Source organism: Eretmochelys imbricata, chromosome 10 (genome assembly GCF_965152235.1).
Source record: "Eretmochelys imbricata isolate rEreImb1 chromosome 10, rEreImb1.hap1, whole genome shotgun sequence".
Classification (NCBI taxonomy): Eukaryota; Metazoa; Chordata; order Testudines; family Cheloniidae; genus Eretmochelys; species Eretmochelys imbricata.
Genome location: NC_135581.1, coordinates 9,654,558 through 9,682,472, shown reverse-complemented (window position 1 = coordinate 9,682,472; position 27,915 = coordinate 9,654,558). Strand labels below are relative to the sequence as shown.

General features: G+C 54.3%; 1 protein-coding gene across 2 annotated transcripts; it reads left to right on the top strand.

Moving 5' to 3' along the window:
• Nucleotides 1–259: 259 nt before the first annotated feature.
• SLC29A4 (solute carrier family 29 member 4) lies at nt 260–26,423 on the top strand. 2 transcript variants are annotated; one of them, XM_077829154.1, is made up of 12 exons: nt 260–414; nt 1,609–1,709; nt 8,187–8,359; nt 10,820–10,951; nt 11,885–11,998; nt 12,899–13,027; nt 14,647–14,721; nt 16,932–17,197; nt 18,319–18,454; nt 19,570–19,757; nt 20,289–20,529; nt 21,926–26,423. In XM_077829154.1, exons 3-12 carry the CDS (start codon nt 8,197–8,199, stop codon nt 22,066–22,068), a joined length of 1,587 nt encoding a protein of 528 aa, XP_077685280.1. In that variant the 5' UTR covers nt 260–414; nt 1,609–1,709; nt 8,187–8,196; the 3' UTR covers nt 22,069–26,423. The 2 variants fall into 2 exon arrangements, with proteins under 2 accessions (XP_077685280.1, XP_077685279.1); XM_077829153.1 differs by lacking the exon at nt 1,609–1,709.
• The last annotated feature ends 1,492 nt before the right edge of the window (nt 26,424–27,915 follow it).

Here is a 27,915-nt window from a genome sequence, read left to right as displayed (position 1 = left end):
CCTGGGCTGCCTGCTAAAGACACCCGGGTTCACCTACCCGCCCCCCGTCCCTCTCCCCCCAGCCGCGGGCTGGAGACCTGCCCGGGGCTGGCACCAGAGGCCCCGGGCACCACCCCTTGGCCAGCCCCGGGCAGGGCGCGGGTCCCGCGGGGGGCGGCGGGGAGAGGGCGGAGCGGGCGGGCTGTCTCCGGCAGGAGGAGGAGGGAGCCGGGGGCTGGAGCCGGGGCCGGGCCGCCGCGCACACGCTCCCCGCCTCCCCGCCTCCCCGCGGCGGCTCCCCCCAGGCGCGGGCCGGGCAGAGGCTGGATGGAGCCGGCGGCCGGGCGACGGGAGGCAGCGGGCTGGCTCCGGCGGCCGGGCTGAAGGCGGCCGGGCAGGAGCGCTGAAGCGGCGGCGGAGCCAGCCCGGCCGGAGGTAAGGGAGGGGGCGCGGGGCTGCCCTGTTGGGCCCGGCAAAGACCCCGAGCAGCGCAGGGGGCACATTGCACGGAGCTGGGCAAATCCCCGCCTTGACATTTCGGGGGGCTGGGGTGGGGGGAGACAGCCCCACCCATCTGCCCCAGATGCACCCCGGGCTCTGAACCTGCCCGGAGGCACCCCCCCATCACCCCCCGAAATGGGGGCCCCCGGCGGCTGTTTGATCGCTGCGCGACTCCGGACCCCCCGGCCCATCCCTGTCATTAAATCAGGGCTTTTCAGACCCCTGCCTTCGTGCGACCTGGGTGTTTGCGCAGCGCCCCCAGGAGGGGGCGTCCCAGGCAGGGGAGGGAGCCCGGCTCGCGGCACGGGGGTGAATGGGGCGCAGCTAGAAGGTGGAGAAATCAGGGGTGCCTTTGCCTTGTCGCTGTGGACGGCGTGAAATGGGACCGGCGCTTTGCCGGGCCCTTCTTCCAGCCGCAGGAGCGCGAAGCCCGGAGCGAGCCGCAGGGTTTAGCTGCCCTCCGGCCCGGCTTTTCTGATCCTCACAGCCCTGGGAGGAGCCCACCTTGGGACCGAATGGCCGCCGCAGGACAGCTGGGCTAGGAGATGCAGAGGAGGGAAGGAGCTAGAGAGAGGGAAGAAGTTGCTTTGGGGACAGAGAGCATCAGCGATTTTGGGGAGCCCAGTGTTGGGGTTTAACCAATCCAGGCTGGTTTTAGTGATAAAGGAATAAATCCTGCCTAGGAGAGGGAGGTGGACCTGCTAGAGGGGAGCCACTGTCCACACCCAGCCAGCCCAGGATTTACTATATTTTTTGCTACTGAAAATATTTTTAAAATCCACAAAAATCTTCCTGATGAGAATTGATTCATCCTCCCGGTCCTCTCAGTTCTGAGCCTGGAAAAGGGACTGTGGATGTCACTCGCCTAAGGCCCAATTCTGCTCTCGCTGATCGTGGTGTAAGTGAGCAGTAACTGCACTGGGTCAATGGATGCACACCAGTGTAAACCCACTGAGAGTGGAGAATCAGGCCCGGAGTTATTAAGGAATTGTATTGCCTGCAAAACAGGAAAGGTTCTTTCCTGTGCTGTGTACTGTCCATGCTTCCCAGCTTTATTGGTCTAGTATAATCAGTAAGAAGTTTACGTTGTGATAAGAGGCTTTTATAATAGGCTTATTCTCCAAACAGGTTTTCTGTTTAAAAAAATCTACAACAGGCTTTACAGTGGGTCCGGAGACCATTTCCTGTCTGGTCTTATCTGATTTGTTTCTTTTAGCATCAGGTGTTTGGTAAGTGGTTTTTGCTGTGTTTGGTTTTAATAATTTTAGCTGCTCTTATATTACTCTGCTGAAGGGTGTTAACAAAAGGTTAATGAAGCATGACTTTTGCAACAAAAAATAACACAAAAAGGATCTGTATTCATTCCCAGTCCTGTCTGAGCCGGTCAAAGCTCTGTTCCTTGTTGGATAGTCTCGCATCTCTCACAGAGAATAACAAAGCTCCGACCTGACAATAGACAAAAAGGTGCTAATCCCAAACTCAGTTCTGTAAGCAGATTCCTAGCAGATAGTGTCAACAACTGGTTTTATTCCACCTTTAAAAGGGAGTGGAGCCCACTTAAAGAAATAACCTGTGAAACAGACCAGGAGTCAGTTCTGGTGCTTCAAGGTGACTGAGCCTTAGGGGTCAGTTTTCTGTTATAATTTCATTTTCTTCAAAATGTGACACTCCAAGGTCGCTGTATATTGCCAACCGAAACCTTGCAAGCTTCGTCCAGTGCATGGGCCCAGTGCATGAGGCCTACATTTGTTCCAGGTAGGAGCAGGTAGCTAGATTTTCACCCTCACTCTCTTTCCATTCAGTGGAAGTTCAGGCAAAACATTCCAGGCCCATGATCAAGATGCTCAGTTTGGATTAATTTTGGGTTGCAGTTGCCTTGAGTAGTTCAGCTGCTTTGCTCTTGTTGCATTGCCAGGCTGCTTGTTGGAGAGGGCACATTCCCCTTAGGTTGCGGCTGGAGTATAAGACCTGTTGTTACTACTTTGACCTTTAGTCTCTGAAAGAACAACAGGACCTGTGTCAGAGGCAGAGACAGTGGATTCTGCTATTAGCATAATGGTACCGACTGGCCTATCACACAGATTCAGAGGATGCTGTGGCACGTTCCTGGAATAAGTAAATATGTTTATGGCTCAAGGAAGCGATCAAAGTTGGGAAGGACTAGATTCTAAGGGGTCAATAGAACTTTCATTAGCTTGTGTGACATTGGGACTGCAACCCAATTAACTAAGGCATTAGGTTTCTATCCCTGTTTATCCAATATGTGGCTCTTTGGCGTATCATGGCTAAGACTCCATGTAAACCTTTATATCCTAGCAAACATCACATCTCATAATGAGACAGGAAATGACTGAAATTGAATCCCCACCCCCATCTGTTTTGAAGAGCATTTTATTCCCCCGGATGAGTGTACCTAAAGTTGTGTTTTGGTGGAGCACCACTGACATCCAGTGGGCAGTTGGGGTAACATACAGTATACATAACTATAAATAAGAATCTACCCTTTGATGGTGTTTGGAGTGAAATGAAGCAGGGGATCATCTAAAAAGATTTTGACCATGCGAAGAACTGTGCACTGAGGACCTACACACATGAACTGTTGCTGCATTAAGAACAAATATTCAAGGTATCAGCTGGCGCTGTCTGATTCCACAAGAGCTTCTTGGAGTTTTGCAAACTCTAGCTTCCCTGCCAGGCTTCTCGGGGTGGGGTCGGAGACTTAATTTATCAGACCCCTAATGGAATCGCTGTGTTCCTCTTGGGATTCCAGATATGCAGGTAGACTTTTCCCTCTTCAGAGCCATCATTCATTGTGGTAGCCAGACACATGGTGCTCACCACAACAGAAAACAAATCAAATCCAAAAAACTCGCCACTCTGGGAGGAATGTTCCTGCCTGAGGTGGGCTAGAGCACCACCTAGAGGCAGAGCTAGGTCCCTGCGACACAGCCCCAGTTAAGTTTAAAGGGATTCTTTGTAAGTGGCCCCTCATGACAGTAAGGATCAGTTAAAGCAGTTCCTGCTGCTCTCTGCTGGGCTCACAGGTTTGGGGTTTGGAGCCACCGATCTGGGTTGGAAATTACAGCCCTGGGAATGGTGGAGCTATGGCCAGTTCAAGCAAATCTGGGTCTCCCTGCAAAGCCATTTGCTTGGGGATCCCCTACTGAGAAGCCCAGATTCTCTCCTGCGCCTGCTGCAGAAATCCAGAGTACCAGCTGGGGCTAGGATAAGGGGGAGATGTCCTGAGTTTCCAGCAGCCTCAAGTTATTGTCCCATCAATTACCAAGCTCTCAGACAGTTGGGGCATGAGCAGTAAACATCACACCAGGCTTCCAACCTGCCCTGCTGGGAAGGTTATGTATCAACACTACCGCCCTCTATTGGAGGGAATGGGAATCTCCAACTCCTAGCAGAACTCTTTTTATGCTGCTAACAAGTAGCAGAGAGTCTCCTTCAGCTCAAGGGGTAGGGCCTGTGCTTCCAGACCAGGAGGCGTCGGGTTCTCTTCCCCCTGTTGAAGTGCTCATTAATCACATGGACAGCATAGAGTCAAGCACAAAGTTGTAGGAGGGCCACCGGTTTGTTACAATAGTTTGCCCTTTGCCTTCAGAGGAGGCTGCCAAATGCCTTTACAAATATTTTCTAAAGCCTGTGAGTGAGGTATTATCTTTATGTTACAGAAAGGTAAACTGAGGCGCAGAGGTTAAACAACTCTCCCAAGGGCATACAATGAGTCAGCATCTGAGCCAGGAATAGAACCCTGCCCGCTGCTCTAACCTCAGACAGTATCGCCTCTCCCTTGGCACTTCTCTCTTGGTCGTTAATCAGCCAGCGATGCCGTCTTGTGGCCAGTCCCAAGTCCTCTTTAACCCAGCTGACTGCCTGGGCTAGAGCCAAAGCCACCCTGGTTGGTCTAGTCTGGCCCCTGAGTTGGGCTTTTTCGTATTGTTGTCCCTGGCAAAACGGAGTATTAAAAAAAAAGTCCTCGGGTTTATTACTTGAAACTGAAGCATGTGACAGGCTGCTGCAGAGCAGGGGCATGGGGACATTAAAGCCCCAGCACCGAAGCAAACCCCTGACAGCTGTTGCTGTCACCCTGACACCCAAGGCAGAAAAAACCCTGGCTGTCAGTGTGAAAACCCCGCTGAGTGGCAGCAGCCCCGTCCTCCTGGCTTATCGGGTTGGGAGGCTTTCAGTGAGGGATTTGCAGTGGCGATAAACCTTAACACCACCCCTCAAAGCTTGCGATGAGCTCTCTAGATAGCCCAGCTCAAAGCTGCTGTCTCTGCTCTGGCATTTGATGCCAGTGCAGTAGAAGCTACCGAGATGGACGAGCCAGTGACTGGACCTGGGAGCAAAGATGTGTTTTGCAGCCTTGGGCAGAACCCTGAGCTGCCGGAGGAAGAGGTCGGCCAGAGGGGGCTCGCTTCGGTGCATCACACGAGGTGCTGAATTGCATACAGTAAAGCAGTCCCCTTTAAGGAGTGTCTATGGAAGGAACGCACCTGTGCAAAGAATGCAAGGCTATATGAGGGCAGGCCTAAAGGTCTCTGCCGAAATAGCCATCCCTGAGCTAGGTCTCCGGGCAGTGCATGAAGGAGCAAGTGGGAGCGAAGGAGCCATTGCATTTCCTTGTGGCCTTGCAACAAAATAACCTCATGCCAGTGCGCAGTCTCCAACCTGCACTCCTTACAGAGCCCCTTTGCCTGTGCGTGGGGTCCTGGCACCGTCCTCTGTGACGTCTCTGCGCTCGGAGACTCAGTCTCACTTGGGGCCAGATCCCCCGGGGCCTTGCTCAGGTTTGACTCAGTCCCAGCTTCCATCAGGCCAAACCTCTGAGTTGCCGAGCACCTACAGCCACCGTTGACTGCGGTGGATCGGGCCCATTAGCTTCGGTGGGGTTTTGCTTCAGTAAGACCCTCAGGATTTGGTCCACTAAGAATACTGTTCCTCTCCAGTGCCAGCTGCTAAGAGCAATGCTCTGGGTCTGGGCTGAAAGTGTACCTGGGCACATCCCTCCAGTCCCAAACTTTCTGCTCGCGTGAGCTGCTATGAGAAATGATGCAGAAGCCCTGCCTGTTGGTGTTTCACCTGGGCTGCAAAGGTCCAAAGGCTCTGGCGGCAGGATGGGATCTCTGCCATGGTGGTTCTTAGCACAGTCTTCCTGGCCTTTGGGAACAGGGTGGGTATCAGTTTTCCCCGACAGCCGTGCTGTCTCTGTTAAAAAGCTGCTCTCGGGTGCTTGGTTCTCAGACCCAGAGCCCATCCGGAAGCTGCAGAGCCCTCGCTGGTGTTCTGCACAATGAAACCCTTTGGGACCCAAGCAGTGGGGGTTGGGGAACTGGGCGGGAAGGTGGGGTCACGAAACAATCTAGTTCTTGTGAAACGGTCCCCAGGATGTGAGCACCAGAGAACCCTGCTAGCCTCGTTCTAGGCAGGAGAACCCTGTGGCGTGTGTGTGCCAGGCCCTGCATCCAGACACAGCATCGCTAACAACAGTGCACGGGGCTTCATGCCAGGCTGCAGCTGGACTTGCTCTGAGCTGGATGCCCACCGTGCAGTGCCAGTGTAGACAGCCATGGTAGTGTGGCAACGGCAGTGGTGTAATTAGTCCGTCAGAGACGGCCTCAACAGCCCAGAGCAACGGCTCTGTCACCTGACAAGCCTGCCCAAGAGCAGCCGAGGCGGCACCCAAAATGTGGAGAGGTGCAAATGGACCCGAGCTGCTCTGTGGAGCTGTGCTGGGCGTTGGGGGGTAGGTGTGTAACCCATCCCTGCTGTCCCCTTCTAATGGCACCTAGCCCAGCTAGAGACTGATGAGTCTGCGATAGCCGTAGCTAAGAGCCACGTGGCTTTTAGCTCTTGCAGTAGAGGCTCATGCCCTAAGCTTCAGCGGTCCCAGGTTCGATCCTGTCTGCCGACACCCGGGCTCGGCTGGTGTTACAGGTGCAACAATCCACAAGGCCCTGCCGTGCCCAAGGAGTTTTATGTATGCGTGTGGGACAGGGTGACTAGTGTGGGAATCACACCGGTCCAGGCTGCAGTTACGCAGCTCTTTAGTGTGGAGGCAGCCCTGTCCATTCCCTGTAGGTTCAGCGACCTAGCTGTGGCGTTAGTCACTCTCTAGCACGGTTTGATGCCCTGCCTGGTTCTGGTTTTTTTCCGCTGTGACAGCCATGCAGACGGCTGCAGTAAAGGGGAGCCTCATAGCTCCTCCACTCCCAACAAACATCGCTGGAGGGACCAGTGAATTCGCGCCGGCTGTGATGAGCTCACAGCTACTGCAGGCCCAGCTTCTCCCAGCATGAGTCACCCTCACAGAGGATGTGGAAGTGCTGGCTCTTGGGGAAATTGAAGCCTATATCATGCTAGGAGAAGTCCTGGTGAAGATCCTGGTGTGAGACCTGCTCAGAGAGTCAAGCGGCAGAGGGCACAGACAACACCTGAGACTGAGAGCTTTTTTTCACCAGGGAAGAGACCGAGCTTACACGGATGTAATTCTCTACGAGGTTTCGTGGGAGGTTCTCCTTTCACTCCATTGCTTCCCGCCTAGGAGTCCTTCTCAAAACACTATCCACACTCAGCCCATCCTGCCAGCTGGCAGCCTTCATTCTCGGACCGCACAACAGAGGAGCAGTTCGGTGATAGTGATGGAGACATCTTTAAAGTGCTTCACGCTCATAAAATGGAGTTCTTGGTTCCAGTGGGGGGGTCTCTCCTGGTGTTGTCTAGCTGTACAGCTTGAACGGGCTCAGAAAGACCTGCTATATTTCATACCGCCAGCCCTTCAAACTCTGAGAGACAAGCTGGATTCTTTCCCTCTCACATGTCGTATTTTATTATTTAGTATTCACACTGCGTGCCACCTGTGTGCGAGGTGCTGCGCAAACACGGAACAAAATGCCAGTCCCTGCGTGGGGAACCCCATGGGCCTCCGTGGCCAGATCTGTATTATTGGTGCTGGGGACGCACGAGAAGGAAAGGCCCCAGCTTGTCGCTTGGCCTATCCTGGCTGAGGTAGTGCTGGGAGATAAGGGGGAGAAACATCTTAGAAACTGAGCATGTTTGAGCTAAAAGTTACTGAGGGACAATAGAGAAGGAGCCAGGGCTGATGTGTAACGTGGGTGTACGTCAGTGAGTGGGTGTGAATCAAAGGGTGTCTAACTTACTGTTAGGGATGTGTTGAGGGGGGCCAGGTTATTACACCAGGTTAGCATCGGTCACCTCTTAGTTTGGGCCTGCTTGTGCCACTTTGCAGCGACTCAGGGTGGAGGGACATGGTTGTTTTCTACGGGGAGCCTATTGCGCACGCCAGGGGGCGTAACTAGGAGAAACGGGATGAGACGGAGCAAAGGAAATGTCAGCTGATTATCAGGAGAGACGTCCTGCCAGTGAGGTGAATCACACGAAGGCCTTCCAGGGAAAGCAGTGGGAGCCCCGTCGCTTGGAGCAGTTAAAACTAGACAGGGCAAAGCACTTGAGATGCTGTGGTCATTCTGGCTCTGGCAGGGGGAAGAGCTAGATGACCTCACAACTCTTTTCCCTCACTAGCTGCTCTGCTGTTTTGCATGGTGTGTTGAATGTTTTCCCTACGTATTACGTTAGCTGAGCCCTTGGCCCCGTTGGGAATAAGCCCCTGTGGGGTATCCCTTGAGGACCGTGCTGGGGCTGAGCTGATGGTGTGTTGCTGCCCTCTCTTGCTTTAGGTCAGCCACAATGGGCTCCGTCAGAGGAGATCATTTCAAGGACATCAGCCCCGTGGTGACCCCAGAGGGAAATGTGGTGATGAGCTTCAGCTTTGACAGCTACCAGCTGGAGGAGGAGGAGCTGCAGGCTAAAGGGAATCAGGCCAAGGGAGTCCTCACCTTCATGGAGCCAGGTAGGGCTTGGCAGCTGGGCGCCGCATCTCTCCTGGCTCGCAAGGAGGGAGCGTGGAGGAAGGGCTGAGGGGGGCACATAGCGATGGCAGTGACAGGCTGCTGGGGCAGCTCCCTGGATGCAGGGAGAGAGAGCTTTGTCATAGCCAGTGCTGCACCAACCAGCTCCACGCTCCACGTTTCACAGAGCCATGGGCAAACCCTGCTTTGCCGGGTGGTTCAGCCCCCCAGACTTTGGCCATGTGTTCAGATTATCCTGGCTTCTTGGGTCGGGAGATCTCACAGGGGTGGGCTTTTTTGCAAGGTCTCCTGGCCAGGCCAGACACAGCCCGCAAGCAGCCATTACCTCATTGTGGTAACGCTTCAGGTCCAAATGAGGCCCAGAAGCACAGAGACCACAGGACAGGGTGGAAATAATAACAGCGGTACGTTCGGGGAACTTTTCCCAAGCCTCCAGAAGGTTTGGTTCAAATCTTGTCCAGCGTCTGGGGCTGGTTCTTAGCGTACAGGAGCCGTTTGGCCCAGTCTTTAAGAATAACTACTGTGAGTGGAGCTTGCTGTTGTCCATGCAGCTCCTGATCCGTCGCCATGGCCCGGACACTGTCCTGCGGCGCAAACAGCATGCGGGGAGAACAAGTTTTGTGGCTTTGTAACCCCCACAGAGGTGACACACACCCTCCCACATCCCCAGGACTGGCCTGGGGGCACTGTAGCCAGGACCCGCCAAAACAAGCAGGGAGCTAAGGAATCCAGCGAATTCCCCAACTGCGTGGGTCCAAGGCAGCAGGGAGGACGCTTCTCTGCTCACTAGCCAGGGGAGCATGACTGGGCCAGCAAATGTGTGGCTATTGGCTGGCCACCCTCCTGCTGAGCCCTCCCCTTGAGGCGTGCAGGCTTTGACATCCCAGCAGGGTTAACTTTCTGCCCCTCTGGCTGGGTAAGAAAGGCCCTTCTGGGGGCTGGGATGAGAACGCGTGCGATTTATCGTGGCTCCTCCCTCTGCTCTTAACCCCTCCCCCTTCACTGCCAGGCCTCTCTGTGGCTCCTGCCGTGGTTTCGTTCCTCTCCGTGTGATGCCGGGGCAGTGGGGATCCTGGGGGCCTGTGCTCTTTGACAGGCACACACATCCCCACTTCCCTGTGCAGATCCCCGGTGTTTTAACAGTGCAGACTCCGACATGTCGTAACTGCAGCGTGTTCCCAGATGACAGGAAAGCAATTAATGAGCCGTCGCTCCCCTGGCCAAGATGATCTTATACGAGAGTTTACTCCAAACGTCTCACAGGCTGAGTCACTTGAGCAGGTGCCAGCTGTAGGACAGACCCTTACCTTACCTCCACTGGGGCTAGTTGCATTTGCACCAGCTGAGGATCTGGCCCTAGGTTTGTACCTCTGCCAATCACTCCCTGAACGTACGCTGGATGGCACGGGACTGCTTCAGTACGTTGCACATCAAAGACCTGGTATTCTTATACTGCCAGGATCACTGCTGAAATGCCTCTACTCACAGGCTGCAGTTTAGCCAGGCTGGTGTTTATTTTGTGGAGCGACATAGGTGAACCTGGCGTTGGGCACATTATGGGAACCGGCAATACAGCTATCCGACATTAATACCATCCTTTCCAGTTTGCAATGAAAAGGCTGACCCTGCTGTTTAATCCCTCTGGGAGCTCTCAGACCCTGTAAGGGCTTGCGAGCTGCTTTTCCCCGTGGCCTCGAGGAGCACTTGCCCCTGGGCCAATAGGTGGCCCTTTGGGAAGGGCTGAGATTTAACATAGCTGTTGCTCTTTTGGGGCCCCCAGATGTTCCCTTGCGAGCCCAGTTGAGAGAACAGTAGGCATCTCTGCTTTGCTCTTTCCCGGGGGGGTTTCATGTGCAGAAGGGTGGCTGGGCCGGGGTCAATGATTCTGGGAAAAGATGTGTAGCTGCAGAGATCAATAACTTCTCCTAGTACAGGGACCATAACAAAACCTCACTCTCTGCTCCCGGTGAGGAAGGCTGGGAACTAGAGGCAGGTGAACAGAGGCATGTGTACACCTATCCATACGTACAAGTGTCTAGGAAGATACTTCCCCCGTTGGCTGGTGCTACACAGATGTCCGATAGGTGGGTTTCTTGCCCCTTCCGCTGAAGCAGCTGATGCTGACCATTGTTAGAGACAGGATCCCGGCCTTGCCGGACCACTGGTCTAGCCTGGTTATTCCTGTGTGGGTGATCGAGTCGAATAATGGCACTGCAGTGTCTCATGGGAGAGAAGAGAGTTGCAATGAGTATAAAGGGGATTCTTTACTAAAGCTGCGAGACATAGAGCCCCTCATTTGGGAATGTTCGGTACCTCGTCTCAGTGAACAATAAATCGGTTGCCTCTCGATATATTTCCCAGCCTGTCTGTAGGACTCTGTGTTGGGCTCCAAGAGGCCCATCAGCTTAACTGTCACCTGTTCTGTCCTGTTCCGGCTGTAGCCTCAGAAGACCCCGAGCCGCAGGATCGATACCATGGGATTTACTTCGCAATGCTGCTAGCAGGGGTTGGATTTCTCCTGCCATACAACAGCTTTATCACAGATGTGGACTATTTGCATCACAAATATCCAGGTGGGTCCTTCCCAGCAATGGTGGTTTGGCGTGTCCCAGGCCCTGCTCCCTGGATTTCATTCACACTGAGCCAGGGCACAGCATGGAAACTGTCACGGCAGAGTCCTCATTAGCAGGAGAATGCTAGTCTGACAGGCAGAGGGGAACCAGCCCGGACAGGCCGCTGATTTCCAATTCACATGTAATCTTTGAAAGCCAGCAGTCAGGATCTCTGATGTTCAATGCTGATAGCAAACACAGTCCCATTTAATGACAGGAGATCCTAGAAGCTGGTGCTAGGATGTTGAAAAGACAGAGGCTGCCGAAGTGAGTGTCGGTGTATTTGGCGGGGAATCTGGTTTTGAAATAGGACTTGGCCGGGTCTCCCAGTTCTTGTGGATGCAGATATTGACAGGTGCTGGATGTCTCCTGGATGGGGTGTCTAGCAGCCTGAACTCACAAATGTAGCCCAATTAATGACAGCAGTATCACTCTGCAGTGTTTGTACCCAGAGTGCAAAGTGGAGGTAGACAAAATGAGTGGCTGCCCCCGTGGCATCTCCTGTGTTGCCCACGGGGTATCTCCCCAGACCCTCACCCCACTTTCTGTCATTCCACCGCCTTCTATTTCAGCCGGCCCTGCTTGCCTATTTCCACAGCCTGGAAAATGTTTCCTGTTCCTGGATATCCCTAGACAATGCAACCCTGACATTGTTCTTTGAGGCCACAGCTGAGTTACCCAAACCCGGAGCCTGGTTCAGCCATCAGAGAAACCAGACAGGTGGGCTGGAGGAAATACAGAACAGCCACCAGACCCCAAATTCTGTTCACCAAGGTGCCAACACAGACCCGTGGTCAGCAGTAGCTTGAAAGCTCCCTGCTGAAATCAACACACTCAGTCCAACGCGGCTCTTGGAGCATTGCTGACCACCTCACCTCTTCTGTTGCTCTGCAGGGACCTCCATTGTGTTTGATATGAGCCTCACCTACATCCTGGTAGCCTTGGTAGCTGTCATCTTGAACAACGCCCTGGTGGAGCTGCTGAGTCTGCACACCAGGATCTCTGTGGGTAGGTCTCTCCATTTCCTTCCCCTGCCTCAGGGATCCAGACAGGACCCAAGCCTACTGCCTGCATTCTGGGGCTACCATATCTCCATGGCTATTTTCCTATCCCATCGGTGCAAGCGGTCAGGCTAGCGTTTTCCAGAAGGGTGGACTCTACTCCTGTCTCCAGCGCCTCTCCACCAACTGACCTGGAAAAAGCCTGCAAGCACTGAGATATCATTGCCCGTCCTTGGCCCCTTCAGGGTAGCGGAGTGTCACTTCTGCTCCCTGCCTGATCTCCCAGCAGTGAAGACAAGATGTGTGTTATGTGTGCAGATACGTTCTGTTCAGTTTCCAGGGGGAAGGGGGTTGGGAGATCTGGGCCGGTCATGTACAAAGCCGTATAAGCACATTCCATTCGCCCAAGCCTCAGGCCACCCAATCACTTAGATTTAGCCCAGCATCCAGTGTGAACACCCAAACTTCCAGCCACGCAGTCAGTCAGACACACCATTAGCTAGACACCAGAAATACGATCAGGCAGACGTCTGGACACCCAAACATCTGGCTGCCTAGAAACTCAAACATCACGAGGAACCTACAGGGCGATGCCTAGGCTTCCATTCCACCCCATAAGCAGTTAAATGACTAAAGCCATCTTGGCGTAGATGGAACGAAACGGGGGGTTTCTCTGGCCCCTCGTTCGTCTGCTCTGTAACTCCATCTCCGCCTCAGTGCGGGGACGCACTCTCTCTCCAGGCTGCTCCACGCAGTAGTAGTGGCTCGGACGCTTGGCCCCGTGGGGTTTCACTGGGATTCCACAGCCTGCCGAGCTCATCACATCGCTGTCCCAAGCCAGTCCAAAGGCTTGCTTCCAGCTCTGCTCTCTGCCCCTTGACTCCGGTGTCCATCTTGTTCGCTGCAGGATACCTGTTCGCTCTGGGTCCCCTTCTCTTCGTCAGTATCTGCGATGTCTGGTTGGAGCTCTTCACCCACAGGCAAGCGTATGCTATCAACCTGATAGCCGTAGGGGTCGTGGCCTTCGGCTGCACAGGTATGTGAAGCCTGGCGCAAGGAGGACAGGCCAGGTGGTTTTGGGGAGAGCAGGGTCTTGTTTCAGAGTACAAGGCCTGCTTGAAAATAGAGAGGGGAGTATCTGGAAGGGGGAAACTGCTCTTCCCCTCAAAGATCCGATTTCCTTGCAGGGAAAAGCAGGAACAAATTTTCTGACATTTCTGTTGGGTCCACATAACTCAGCGGTTTGCAGCCCCTGATGGGCCACCTGCTGCTGCCTGAAACTGCAGATCCCCGCTCCCTGAACTATCTCCCCACTCTTCTTCTGAAGTAGATCTGTTCAGCCACTTACATCTGCGCTTCTCAGATCCCGGCAACACCCCGTAACCCATAGCACATAAAGCAGCATGCACAGCTGCCAGCGCAAACCAGGAGCTATCTGATTTGCATAAAATGGCACGTATTTGCATAAAATACACTTATTTGCATAACGTGCTGCCTGATGGCCTGTGGGGCTTTCAGCTTCTCCTGGAACCCCCAAATACCAAACTCCATACCCACCCAGCCCATCATCAATCAAACACGCATCTCTAGCATCGCCAGGTCAATTGCAGTCAGTGGGGCCAGATCCCAAGCTGGAGTAAGTCAGCACAGCGGTGGCTGCTCCTTGCTTGGCCAGCTGGCCTGGCTGGTTTGTTAGTTCTGTTGGGAAGCGCTGATGGGGTGGGGCATCCGAGTACCAGGCAGATAGATTAGATAGAAAAGAACGTGAATTGAAACCGACCTCTTGTTTGGTGAAAAAAGTGGGGGTGGGTTTCCCCCCTCCCATTTTGGGCTCTGTGAAATGCCCGTTTTTGAGCTAAGAAGGCACATTTACGCTTTTTGAATCCCTGCTTGCTGTTCCAGCTGCTGAGTTTCTGGTTCATTTTGAAAATATTAATAACCCAAAAGCCATCAAGTCCAGTTGTTGCTATGCTAACCAAAGCCTTTTCCCTTGTGACTGAATGCTTTGGAATAATGAAATTCCAGGGCCCCATGCAGCTGCTGGGCAGCAGGACTTGTTAATCCCAGGGCAATCCCCAGGTGGGTGATTTTTATTGGCCTACCATATTTCATCCCATAAAAACCCAGCCTTCCGCAGCTCATTAGCACCAGCTAGCCCAGGTGTGTTTACAGCCTTTCTATGATTTTCTTTATGATGCTGGTTAACACTCTGGAACACGAGTCATTCGCGTGATGCTTCACGTCTGTAAACAGCCAGAGTCAGGCTGTGCAGCCTGCACCCTCACACCCCACCTACCCCCGACACCCTGTTACAGTTTGGCTTTTAGTACCTAGGGCTCTCATGTGCCGGAGGTATCCAGGACCGAGAGCTGGTGCCTTTCCACAGTATTGTTTTCTTATTGCGTTGGCAAGAGTGAAGAAGGCGGTTCTGATTCATGAAAGCACTTAGACCTGCTACAATGAACTTAAAGTTAAGCATGTGCTTTCTTGAATCAGAACTTTCGATAGGAAACTGCACCAACTTCTCCTAGTTCAACAGCTCCAAGGACCTAGGCAGGACTCCCGGCAATATATTTGGGCTAGATCCCCGCGGAATTGTGGGTAGGGAATAATACCTCTTCTCCTTTCTTTTTTCGGTGCACCTCTCTCTTTAAGTGCAGCAATCCAGTTTCTACGGCTACACCGGGATGTTGCCCAAGCGGTACACCCAAGGGGTGATGACTGGCGAGAGTGAGTATCCTCCTAACCCTGGATTCTTAAAGCCTGCTAGCTGGCAGAGCTACTCGCAATTCTGATTAGATAATAGGCTCATTAGCCAGCTGCTGGCTGGCACATTGGCCAGTGCGTCCTTAGTTGGCCCATTCTCCTAGATGTAATCATTAGTTGGCACATGTAATAAAGACCCCCAGCTTGACACAGAGGTTACATCTCCGCTTGGAGCTCAGATGTGATTCCCAGCTCACGCAGACGTACTCATGCTAGCTCTCATCAAGGTACTGTGCTGGCCGCCCTGAGTACACACCCACAGGGTTCAGGTGGTTTGTGCTTGGGGTGGCTTCCCATGCTCTCGAGCTCGCACGGGTTTGGCTGCGGGAGCTGGGAACATCCCTAGCTGACAGTGTAGACCTAGGCAGAGTCAGGTTGCAATGTTCCATCCACCACAAGGTCAGGTTCTTGGGGAAGATGCTGCTGAGAGATGTGACTTCTCCATGCTAAGAGGCCTAGCTGGAGCCCGCCTTAGCAATCTGGTAACTTAGGCTCCGAGCAAAGTCGCATACACGGGGTATGGCTGTGCGGAGGTCAGAGGTGTCACTGCAGCGTCTGTACAGATACCTGAGCTAGCTTGAGTCTAGCTCACCTGAATGCTCATAGCTGTGAAGCTGTGGTGGCCTGGACTTCGGTGCGGCCTGTACAAGCCCGCCTGGGACCCGGGCCACTTACTCGGGTGACTAGCCCACGCTGAAGCCTGTGCTCCATTGCGGTTGGTAGCTAGCTCGGGTATGTCTACATGTGCTGCAGTCCGTGTTACAGTGTAGATGTACCCCCCTGTTTCTACGGCTCTCTGGCTCTGTAGAGGGGAGGGCAGCATGAGCAGCATGCAGACAGCACACTCGTGTCCCAGGGCATTTTACAGCGAGCAGAAGAGAGGATAGAGTCTCTACCGTGACCTGGGGTACGGGTAGGGGTGACCTCCATCCCAATTAGATTGCAGCCCATCTTTGAACGTACACAGCAAAGGCCTTCATTCATTATTAGCCGAGCCTTCTTTAGTTCTCCCCCACTGCCAGCAGACGTTGGCCCAGCCCAGCAATCTCTCAGTCTCCAGCCCTGCTCCCGGAGATGGCTCGCTGGAAACTGACCAGCATGCTGCTCACTCCTCAGGTGCTGCTGTCCAGAATAGGCTTTAGTCTTTTCCTGATAATCCAGGGTAATGGATTTGGCCTTGGCACACGCTGGCAGGTGGTGGGCACGCTCACCACCTACCATTGGCACATGCACCAGCTGGCGACAGCTGGGGTGCTCTCACTGATATTTTGACTGACGCCCTGAAGGGGGAATTTGTTGGTCTTTGGTTGGTGTTTTCATCCGTCAGTGGCCAGCTGGCCCTACGCCAGGCAGAGAAAAACTGTAATTACAGTGGGCACGCGGGCCAGAAAGAAAGGCTGCCCCCTCCCATGGGCTAGGGGAATGAACAGCACTCCGTTGGGCTGTCCCTTCCAGTTACACGGAGTGGCATGAAAAGCCTGGCATTGTAACTCTGCCTAGTGCTAGCTCCTGGGTTGTTCGGGGAAATACGCTGCCTGGCAGAGGGCTGCATGCCCCTATCAGACGCTGTTTCCCTTTGCTCTGCGTGTGTGCGGCTGCTGTTAACACTCAAGAGAGCAAAGCACGAGCATTGCCAGGGACTGCCAGCCGAGGGGGCAGCACCAGGGATGTGTGGGGTGAGCCGATTCCCCTGTATTTCCCCAGCAGTAGATTAGCTGTCTCACAGCAGGGAGAGAGAACAAACAGTTCCTGCGCCTCACCCCTTTGTCAGGGAGATACCTGCCTCTCCACTCACTTTCCCCCACTGCAGCTAACTCCAAAGCAAACAGGGCTGGGACTGGGTGCCTGTTCTGTGTTGCTGGGGGAAGTACGAGGGAATCAGCTTTACTGACAGAAATCATCTCGGCTCACAGAGTAGCCTGTGGCTCACATCTGTTCTCAGTTCACCCAGCACACATCAGCCCACTCACTACACGTTAGTGCCCCTCTCTGGGCCCAGGCCAACACTGGCCCGGCCTGGCCACCGAGTCACATCTTGGGTTCTGTCCTTGTCCGGACAGAGAACCTGGGTTTCAAACCCGGTCCAGAATGTCTCTGCAGCCCCGGCCATTGAGCTGCCTGCTGTCCCTGGACCCCCTATGCCGACGGCCCTGCTTTTGCTCTCTTCCTCTCAGGCACTGCGGGGGTCATCATCTCCCTCAGCCGCATTTTCACCAAACTCCTCCTGTCGGACGAGAAGGAGAACACCATCATCTTCTTCTTCATCTCCATCGGCATCGAGCTCATGTGCTTCATTCTCCACCTGCTGGTGAAGCGCACCCGTTTCGTCCGGCACTACACCGCCTGCTCCCGGCAGGGCGCACCTGGGGGCAAAGGGGTCCCAGACCACAGCACCGGATACAGGGTTCACCACGATGTCACTGCAGAGGACATCAGATTCGTAAGTCTCCCTTTCTGTGCTATGTGGGCGGGTGTGCCAGGGGCTTTTAGATGCCGCTGGGGTTCTGCTGCCTCTGACCTGGGCCTCCAGCTGCTGGCCTGAGGCAGATGTGCTGGGGAAGCTATCTCCAAGGGATAAGGGAAGGACTGACAAAGGTACAAAGATGCACTGGTTTGGTCCAGGCGACCTTTTGGTGCAGAATCCAGAGTTGAATTAGAACTTGAAGCACAGCATCTGCCCTCATACCCATGGGACCATCTCCAAGCAGTGGTGTCAGTTGTTTGGCATGAGAACCATGCTTTGCTTCTCATCACGGTCTGTCTGCCACATAAGTCCCTGCTGAAGGGCTTTAGCAGGGCTGCTCCTTCAGCTTCGCAGGCAGAGTGCTGCACGAGAAATGCAGCCTTCTGCGCTCCAGCCCCTCGCAGACGACGTTCTTAAATGAGTGTGATAATGGGCCTGCATCCCAGTTCGCTGTAGGACGGGGTTGCCACCCTGTCGCTGGTTCAGCACTTTCTGGTTGGCCGCCTGATCTCTGCCCGCTGGCCCCTGCTCTTTGCTTGTAGCTGTGACATTAGACTTTAAAAAGACATTTAATATTTTCCGACCATTTCTGTCCTGTGCAAACAATTGCCGAGGGTGCCACAGGGGGACGGTACACAATTGGGCATGGGAGGGGAGGTGGGCTGTGCAGCCACGAATGGCAGCGGAGATGGGCCTACAAGACAACCTGCTTTCCATTGTTGTGCGCACTATGGAAAACTGCGAGAGCCCCTCTTTTAGGAGATGTGTGGTGCCCTCTAACGGTGCATTGGTGCAGAGAGACGCTGAAGTATTGTATAGAAATCTATACAGTAACGGTGGATGTCCTAGCATGGCACATAAACTGGTAGCTCAGTGTAACCCATGTTTCCCCTCCCCACTTTTGTCCTCTCCGCTTCCTGGGTGAAGTGTATTACAGCCACTGACCTCATCCATTCTACCTTTGCTAGTGACAGCAGGAGGGTCTTACATCAAGGTGGATAAGTTCCCGGAGTCTTTCCCCCTCCTCCCACTGAGCTGTTCTTTGCAAAATACCCCCTGGCTCAACGCTAGCCTGATCCCTCTTGTGCTTTCCCAAGGAAAATCGGCCTTGTGGGCAGGCGGGCTCCCCTCCGGGCAGCCTGGGGCATGAAGCTGAGCTGGCTGGCAGCGGCACCTATGTGAGGTTTGACGTCCCTCGACCAAGAATCAAAAGGAGCTGGCCCAGCTTCCGAGGTAGGACACCTGTGTCCAGCTGCAGGGACAACTAGTCCCACTCTCACTTAAAGGGGCTTTCAGAGGCTGCCATTTAAAGTGGAACTGTCACCTTTTAATAGTACTGCAGCCGCTTGTGCGTTTCTGTCGTGCCGTTGCGGGAGGAAGGATATTCTTTTACTAAAGGCTCAGGACAGCTGGGTTCAGCTCCTGCTTTGCCACAGCATTTTGAGGTGACCTTGGGCAAGTCACTTATTCTCTGTATGCCTCGGCTCCCCATCTGCACAAAGGGGGTGAAAACACGCCCCTAGGTCATCCATGTCTGCGAGGCACTCCGAGGTTACTGTGATGGCAGCCATAGACATCTATCCCTAGGATAGACCTTCCACCCCCAAACGCTTTGCGGTCTCGATACGCACAGCATCTCTGAAATGCAGCTGCCTCTGGTGTGGTAGGCGGAACCCATCCAACACACATGGCACTGAACAGCAGTGGAGGCCGAGAAACTTTTAGGCCCAAGTGAGATAATCTCATGCTGCACATCACAGGGAGTCTGAGGGTACATTTCTGCCAAGCACTGGACATAAAATAACACGGCCAGCTACCGCCGTCTCTCTTGCCTTTTTGCCCTCACAGGGGGAAGGGGAGGAAAGGGAGGTCACGGCGAGTGTAAATTAGCTATTCCCTGGAGTTGCAGGTGTGGTAGGTACACAACATGTGGAATTACAGCATTCATACCGCTCTAGCGTCCGATGGAAATCAGAGAACCTGCTTAGGGGCCTGCTGGATTCAGCCCTGAGTTCTGCTGAAGTCATTTGAACAGCACTTGTTTACACCGGTCCTGAACCTGACCCACAGTTCAGGGAATGGAGTCTGGCAAGGGCAAATGGGTTTCTAATGTGGGAGATGGGGTCAGAGCTCTGAGGGCAGAAGCCAGGGTGGCCTTCTGGATTGATACATCTCTGCCGCATGCTGGGAAAGCATCCGTTCACGTGCAGAACTAATCAGTGCCTTTGTGAGCACCCCTAGACCAGGGCGAAGGCTGGTGAAGGTGAACCTCTCACTGCCGTGCTCTGCAGGGGGAAGAGCGTGGGTTTAGTAATAAGCTGACAGGTTGCTTTGGTGTCCTCCTCCAGACATGATGCTCCATCGCTACGTTGTCTCCAGGGTGATCTGGGCCTACATGCTTTCCATAGCCATGACCTACTTCATCACACTGTGCCTCTTTCCTGGGCTGGAGTCGGAGATCCGCAACTGCACTCTTGGGGAGTGGCTCCCCATCTTAATCATGGCTGTCTTCAACCTCTCGGACTTTGTAGGCAAGGTAGGAGGGGTCCTGGCTAGACCTCCTGTGCAGGCTTCTTTGGGGAGGGTGGGTAGCGGTTGAGGTGCCAGATGGGCAGTAGATTACTAAGGAACAGGTCTTGTCTGATGGCCAGTCTACCCTGTTGTGGAAGAGAACGGGGAGTCAATTGCCCAAGTTCAGGCCCTGGGCTTGAAGTGACTCATGACTTCCTGCCGTGCATATTTTTACAGACTTTGTCGTCCCTCCCCTGCTGTTAGAAAAGCAATCCGTTCAAACCGGGTTGTCTGCTGTTATGAAAGGTGTGGTTGGTGTGTGTATGGGTGGAGGGTCTGGTCTAAATGGGGGTGGATTGTAACTGAAGATGGGCTAGGTTTGGATTTCTTCAGATCCCACAGTAGAGACCTGTTTGTTTCCAGTGGCTTTTTTGCTCTGGAACTGCCACTCAGTCTAGGCCAGCCTCCTGAACAGCCTCATCTTTTATTGATCTAGATTTTACTCCAGAAGCCGCTTTCCTTTGCAACACAATGCGACTTTCCCTCTGTGTTTTAGATCCTGGCTGCCTTGCCTTATGACTGGAGAGGGACCCACCTTCTCATCTACTCCTGTCTGCGAGTGATTTTCATTCCCCTCTTTATAATGTGCGTGTACCCCAGTGGGAAACCCACCTTCAACCACCCCGCTTGGCCTTGCATCTTCTCCCTCCTCATGGGGATCACCAACGGGTACTTTGGCAGCGTACCCATGATCCTAGCTGCTGGCAAAGTGAGCCCGGAGCAGCGGGAACTGGCAGGTAGGAGGAATAACATGTTGACACATGGCAGCCGCTCACGGGAGCCGTGTAGGGAGGCAGGGACAGTGCTGGCTGGACCCACAGCCTCACAAGTTCCATTTGTGTTTCCCACGGTTAGAAGGGGAGCAGGCTGTACTGTTACACCCAGGTCACTGCTCCCACCTTCAGGCCCATCTGCACTAGAGCTGCTGCTGAGTTCTTCGCTGGGTTAACACATGGCCACACGCCCCATGGCTAGCATGTGGCTCCTGACCAGTGTGCTGTGGTTTGCCGTTGCTCGGCACCCTGTAACATGCTTGGCACCTGCGTTTCACACTGTGTGGCTGGGCCCTGCCACTAGAACCGGGTTAGTCAGTCCTCCAACGTCCCACCTGTGTGCATGAGAGGGGATTTCGCACAGTGCTTCAGCAGCATTGCCCCAAGTGCCCCTGGAAGCAGCAGCCGAGGGGGCGTGGGAGATTGCCCAGATGTATCCAGAATGCACTGCTGCAGGCACTGCTGTGGGATGTGGTAGGTGTGGGCAGGCCAGTGGGGGGAAAGATGCCGTGTGCATGGAACCAGTCCCATCCCGGTTACACGTTACATGGCAGGGAGAGACCAGCTGTGCCTGGGTGAGGGGAGAGGAAGCGGTTGGGTCACTCCAAAATATTAAGCGGGTGTGGGTGGGAGGCAGGCCCCGGCGGGCAGTCGAGTCCCTCTCCTGTTCATCCCTGCACTACCCCCCAGGCTCAGAGGCCACGTCCGGGCTGCAGGCCTCCGCACGAAGCCTGGCTGTGCACTGACGTGCTGGTTGCCCTGCATGTCATTTTGCAGGCAGCACCCGCACCAAGGGTGACTTATCCAGTGGCACCAGCCCAGTCTGGGAGTCAATCCCCAGAAGCCCAGTTTCTAAGAGCACCTACGCTCGGGGCTCTCTCTCTGGCCAAACAGGGTCCAGCGGAGGGGCAGGGGGTTAACGCGGGTGTGAGGATCCTGCTGTCCCTTTGGGGAGGGTAGTACCATTTTGGCCCCTGTAGAGCTCCCCTCCAGGTGGCTGTCTCCTGCCCACGCTGATCCAATTCCTGCTCTAAGGCTCCCCACCCCAGCTCATACCACTGCGTCTCCAGATCGCTGCTACCCTATCCACTGCAGGGCCCAAACCAGTGACCGGCTGCACCCTCGCTCTCCCTTGGCCTGGGAGCATGGCCACCAGCACTGGGTTGCCAGCAATATGCTCTGGGGGGGTACGTTACAGATTAGAGCTAGAGCAGGGTACCTCTGTCCCAAATGCGGCGGGGCCCCGGATTATGAGTGGAGACACTTCCTGGCACCCTGTTAGGGTCTGAGCCATCCATGCTTGTCTGGCAGATGAGGGTTAACCTCCTGGCTTCTCTTCTCCGTTCCCCTTCTCCTGCAGGTAACACCATGACTGTGTCCTATATGACCGGATTGACACTGGGCTCTGCCGTGGCCTACTTCGCCTATAGCCTCACCAGTACGTCTCACAGGACCTGTTTCCACACTGAAACCTACAACAGCTCTTTCACGGCGGGGTACTGAGCGGGTGATGCGGCTGGGGCTGCAGAAGCTCTGTGCCGGAACGGGGGTGCAGGAGAAGGGGGCAGGTGGGTTGGGCTGGGGAGGAGAGGAGAATGGGAATGATCTGTCCTGTATTTATTAATCCGTTCCCACCCTACCCAAAATCTGATCCCTGAAATATTAATCCCCCTTCCAGGCCCCTGGCTTGATGGGCTGAAAGGCTGGAGCCTTCCTCAGGCCTGCAAGCTGGCCACAGGCAGGGCCAAGGGGTGTTTGCCGTGAGTCGTCACTGGCTTCAGCAATGGCACAGAAGTTTGGGGGTGACAGTGGGTGTCACCATGAAATGGCCACCCCCCGACTTAGCTGCTTGCTCTTGTGGGCGAGCTCAGTGCTCCAGATCTGGCCTCATCTCCCCTCCACCCCACCCCACCCCTGCAAGGTCCTCGCGGGGCGCTGGATTAGTGGAGCAGAGCTTTACAGACAGTGGATCCCCATTAGGGGACATAGTGGGCCTAGCGCATCCCTGGTGTAACACCACTGAAGTCCAGGGTGTTAAACCAGGGATAAGCTTGGCCCCGGCATTTCCCAGCCAGCCGTGTCTCTAGGCTGGGATGTTATCCCCTGTCGACACTTGGCTGTTCCCAGGTGACTCCAGGGTGGGGAGTGAATGGTGGTGAAGCTCTGCATTAGGAAGTCCAGCTGATATGTGGCACTGTCATGGAGCTGTTTCTCATGACTGGAGGGGCTCCAGCTCCTTGGGGGACAGAGCAGTGGGGATTGCCCGGCCGCTGCACCCCATGCCTTAGCATTTCACCCCGCAGGGTAGAGCGGGGCGGAGACTCCTGGGGTGTAGGTCCCTGATTTTGTACAAGGGTGTGGGGTGTTTCCACCCACCCTGACCCAGAGAGCGTGTGTAGACAAAGGACGGGGTGCTGATACTGGTGGGAGCGTGATGGCGTTTGTGTCAGACGTTTGTGGTGGTCTTCGGCTCTGCGATACAAATGCCAGCCGTAAAATGAACCCCTTGGCTATACCACCTCCACATATCCCACCACCATCCTACCGTCCAGCCTCTTGGTCGTCACACCCCTCACGCAGCCGCTTTGCAGCACACGCCACCGCCCAGCACCGTCCTGCTGCCTCACAACTCACACAGCGCCCCAGCGTGCGCCCGCCACGTGGCAGGTGTAAACCCAAGACTGAGTGTGTGTGCCAGGGAGATGCAAAGAGGAGATGAAGGGAAAGTGGGGAGACAGATTGCAAGGTGAGGGGGCGGTGATAGAGGGGCAGAAGAAAGCAGGAGAGAGAGAGAGAGAGAGCCTGATGGAGGGCAGGAGGAGGGCAAAAGACCTGCAGTGACAGAGAGATGCTCCGTTAGAGTGAGACATTGTATTGTAATCACTGGCCAAACCCCCACTGGCCTCAATGGGGTAGGAGTAGGGAAGGAGTTATCAATAGCAGGCACCACAACTGATCTGCCCGGTGTTTGTTACCGTGGCCCTGGGAGCGTAACGCTGGAGGGGGTGTGCCCCTTCCCAAGAGAATGACTGGTCCTGAGCTGAGCTGAATGGAACCTAGGAGCAGCTGCTCTGCTGTCCTTGGGGATCTGTCTACACTCGTGGCTTGTACAGTTTACAAGTGGTGTTGTCTACACTAGCAAATGCTGAAGTAGGGGTGGGTGATAAGCAGGCAAAAGCCCCAGTGTCCTCTCCACACTGCAGCTTCCACCACTGCGCTCACCTCTGGGCAGGGATTGATGGCCAGGCAGTTTCCTAGTGCAGACTGAGCCGTCTCGAAATTTCACTTCTTCCTTTTCCAGCCTCCCCAGTGTGGTGATGGACTTGGAATTCCTGCCCTCGGAGTCACAGTTGCTCCACCTGTCACGCACCCTGAAAGACCCAAGGGATTAGCTCTCCCATTCCCCCTCTTTGTTCCACCCCCCCAGAGCAAGGCACGTGCTCAGTGACCGTTCCACTCTGGTCCACGGGACAGTGTCAGGAGTTAAGGAGGGTGGGGTGGGGAACAGAACCGTCACTGGAGACTAGGATGGAGTGGCTTCTTCATCTCAACTATCACAGAGCTCATGTGGGGCCCACATGACCTAGTCCCACTGTTGACACCTCCCCATAAAAGACCATCCCAGTGACTAAAACTGCCTCTCTGTTGAATGTGCAGGGCCCTAGAGAGGCACAGAGGTTGTGCCCCAATCAAGGCTTGCTTCAGTCCTGCATAAGCGATTAAGGTGACTTGAAATGGGTGTAGTGTTTTTGCCTTGTAAATTGCAACTCCAAGTTGCATACTTTTGCAAGGCTCCTGGCAGTTGATGTTCTTCATAAAGCCCCCAGCTCCTGAAGTAGAAACCTCAGCTTTAATTCAAACACTGTAAATTTCTAGCGCTCCTGGTTGTAGAGACAGACCTGAAAACCTGAACTCCCAAATCCCTGAAGGCAAATAAAAAGAACCCAAATATTATTATATTTTTAAAAATCTCATGATTTTTAAACCTTTCTCATGATTTTCAGGAGCCTGCTCCATGAGTTTTGAACGCTCAGTGGTGTTGCAGGTGTTCCCCGTCTCCTCTTTCAATAACTTATCACTGAGTCCAGGGAGAGCATCGTATGGGCCACTGAGTTCTGTTATCTGCCTGATGATCCTGCATTGGCCAGAGCTGCAAAGTACAGGCATGATTATATAAAGTAGAGAGACGGTGTCACACTGGCCAGTTTGTGATCTTCGGACTAGATCGTGAAGTACATGATAACACACAAATACTGAGAGACACACACACACACACTCTCACTTAGCTGCTTGCTCCATAAATTTTATAAATGACCGTAGCTCATTTTGTAATATGTTAACTCTATTTTAGAGGATGTCATATTCCTTTTTTTTTTAATACAGAGCTGCTGTATAAGTGATTTATGGGGAACTCAATAGATTTTTCCTTAGGGCAATCAAACCAAGCACAGGTGTGTCTGCTTGCACCTGGGTCACCCTTCCAGTTGACTAGAAATACCTGATCGGTTGTCACCGGCAGTGAAACTAACCATTAAACAAAGTCATCGAGTCACAGCCCTGAGCCTTGGCCATCCCCTGCAGTTACAGTGCAAGGGTGATCACAGGCTGCATTTGCGTCCGTCTACACTGCAGTTAGACATACCCTGCAGCTGGCCCCTGCCAGCTGACTCGGGCTCACAGGCTTGGGCTGCTGGGCTGTTTAACTGCAGTGTAGACGTTCCAGCTCAGGCTGTACCCCAAGCTCTGGGACCCTCCCACTTCGTGGAGATTGGGCTCCAGGCCAAATGTGGACGACTACACTGCAGTTAAACAGCCCCACAGCCCGAGCCCTGCGAGCCCAAATCGGCCGGCATGGGCCAGCTGCGGGATTTTAATTGCAATGTAGACATATCCTAAGTGGCCAGGGCCTGCAGTCTCAAAGCCATGTGACTTTAGTCATGGCCACAAAGCCTTGTTCATGATCATGGCTAGTATTTTGCAGCTAATGGTTCCTTGCCAGCCTTTCCTGGCCTCTTCCCTGCTGTCTATTCAGAGTCATAGAGTGTAAGGCCAGAAGGGATTATTATATTCTAGGGTGGCCGACCGACTGCATAGCACAGGCCAGAGAATTTCTCCTGCAGTGGAAGGGCCTAGTCCTCCCTTCTGTGTAACCTAGCAACATTTGTCTGCCAGCATCGTGTGCTCCCACAGAATTGAGCACTAGCTTGAACAAAATGTCCTCGGTGCTGAGCTGGCTGATGGACCGCAAATGAGCCATGTCAACCGCTCCTAATGCAGCGAGGATGCAGCCTGCCAGCCAACCTCTGGCTGCCTTGTTGGGGTGAGCCGGCGGGGGAACGGTCAGGAGCCAGGCTGCCTGGTAGCTATCGGGAGCCAGGCACGTTAGGCAAACTAGCCCTGAGCCCATGACCGAGGCGGAACGGTTTTTTTTAAGAAGAGCACTAGTGACAAAGTAGCCACAGACTGGGCTTGCCTTGTTTCACGAGAGTTGTGCTCTGAAGAGCTGCTTGAGTCACCGATGGATTGGTGGGGCCTGGCTTGTCTTCAGAGCGCCTCCCAACCCAAACCACCTTCCCCACACGCTGAGGGAGGTTGGCTCTGGAGCCAGACGTCAAGCTGGCCCTGCTCCAAGGGCCTGAATCAAAACCTAGCGGAAGGTTGGGGCTGGAGTGGGTGCGACATCAGGTCCCTTCTTATGCTAGCACCCGAAAACTGGTCCAGGAATGGCCAAGCTGTCACCTTTCCTCCCCAAATAGCTCTCGTGTTGTGTGTCAGCCATGCCAGACTCATTTGCCGTCCTATTTGCTGCGAAGGAAATCAATACATTTTCAAGAAATAATAAAATATTTGGCATCGTGTCAATTGTCCAGAGTCAGCGATGCGGCCAAAAAGTACGTGGTGTTGTAGGGAATACAAGCACATGGCTCCATTTCCACCCGCCAACCCCCGCCTCTCAGCTGGGCCTGGGCGGTCTCTTCTGTGAGCGGGAGAGAGGTGCGCTGCAAAAGAACCTTGCTCATGGCCGCCTGCGCACTAGAGCAGGGCAGACACGCTGAGCGGAGGGACAGGGCAGCAAACACACTCACACTCAGAGCAGCCCAGCTTTGTTGCAGGGACAGCTGGTGCATCAGAGGAGCTGAGAGTTGGAGTCAGGCTAAGTAAGTAGGGAAATGAATTCGCCGGGGCTGGTTTTAAACCCTGTTCTTCCCAGGAAGAGGCTGCTGGAGAGTGGTCTAGCCATCAGAGGATGGTCAGATCAGAGGCCTGCCCAGCTCTGCCACTGGTCCCCTGGGCAAGTCCCTTCACATTGCTCACGGCCTCAGTTTCCTCAGCTGTGAAATGGAGCCGCTGAGAGTACATTCACTGGGGATGGGGCGGTTAATTCCCAGAAGTATTTGTAAAGCACTGGATGCTGCTGTAGGGGCACAGAGCATGATTAACACAGCTTCCCAAGCCAGGGTTGACCAGCCCCGAACTAGAACGTGGCTAGGCTTAGTCTGCCAGGGCCAGGGCAGTTGTTTGGAGCCATTTCTGGGCGATCAACTCAAATGGGCCAGCATGTGGCTGTGCCCCTCTGTTCTCAGCTCCCTCACGTCCTGTGCAGATGGCTGCAGAAGGGCAGCAGAGGAGGAGACAGCGCCACACCCATGGCATTGCCCCCATCATCTGCCCTGCGCCGATACCTGCTGCTGCGGGGGCCATGTTGATAGCACGTCATCAAGAGCGGTGGCTTCCAGGGTCCACAGCTCCCCCAGACTCTTGCACCAGCCAAGGCAAATTCAGTGAGGGCCCCAGCCTGCTGATTCGTGCATGGGAAGATCATGATCGGACCAGTGTTTGTGAAGGGGGGGTGGGGAGGAGAGGGGAAACCAACTACTTAATTCTGCTCCATCCATCCGACCCCCTCCTGAGTAGAGTCAGTCACATGTTGTGCTACCTAACCCTTTCCGAACATGCCGAGCTGCCTCCAGTGTGTTCGTCCCTATGCAGCGGGACCAGGTTTATATCGGTGGAGAGCGCGATTTCATACTGTAGCAAAGCCATGACCACTGCAACGCAACATGGTTGCTGGTCCTGGCCAATCAGCCCTTCACAGCGACAGCAGCCGGATCTCCCTTCTTCCAAACCACTGGCGTCAAAGATGACGCACCATCAGTCAGCAGCAAGAGCCGAGGGGGGGGGGGGGGGGTGGGCTATGACACCAAGGCTCTAGATTGGCCACAGGGCTGGTCAGGGGCTCAGGCTGAGCCGGTTGCGAATGCTGGCAGCAGAGGGCAGTTAGTACTGGCCTGTCATCACTTTGTGCTCAGCAGGAACGGGTACAGCAAGATGGCCAGGCGCTCACCCTTT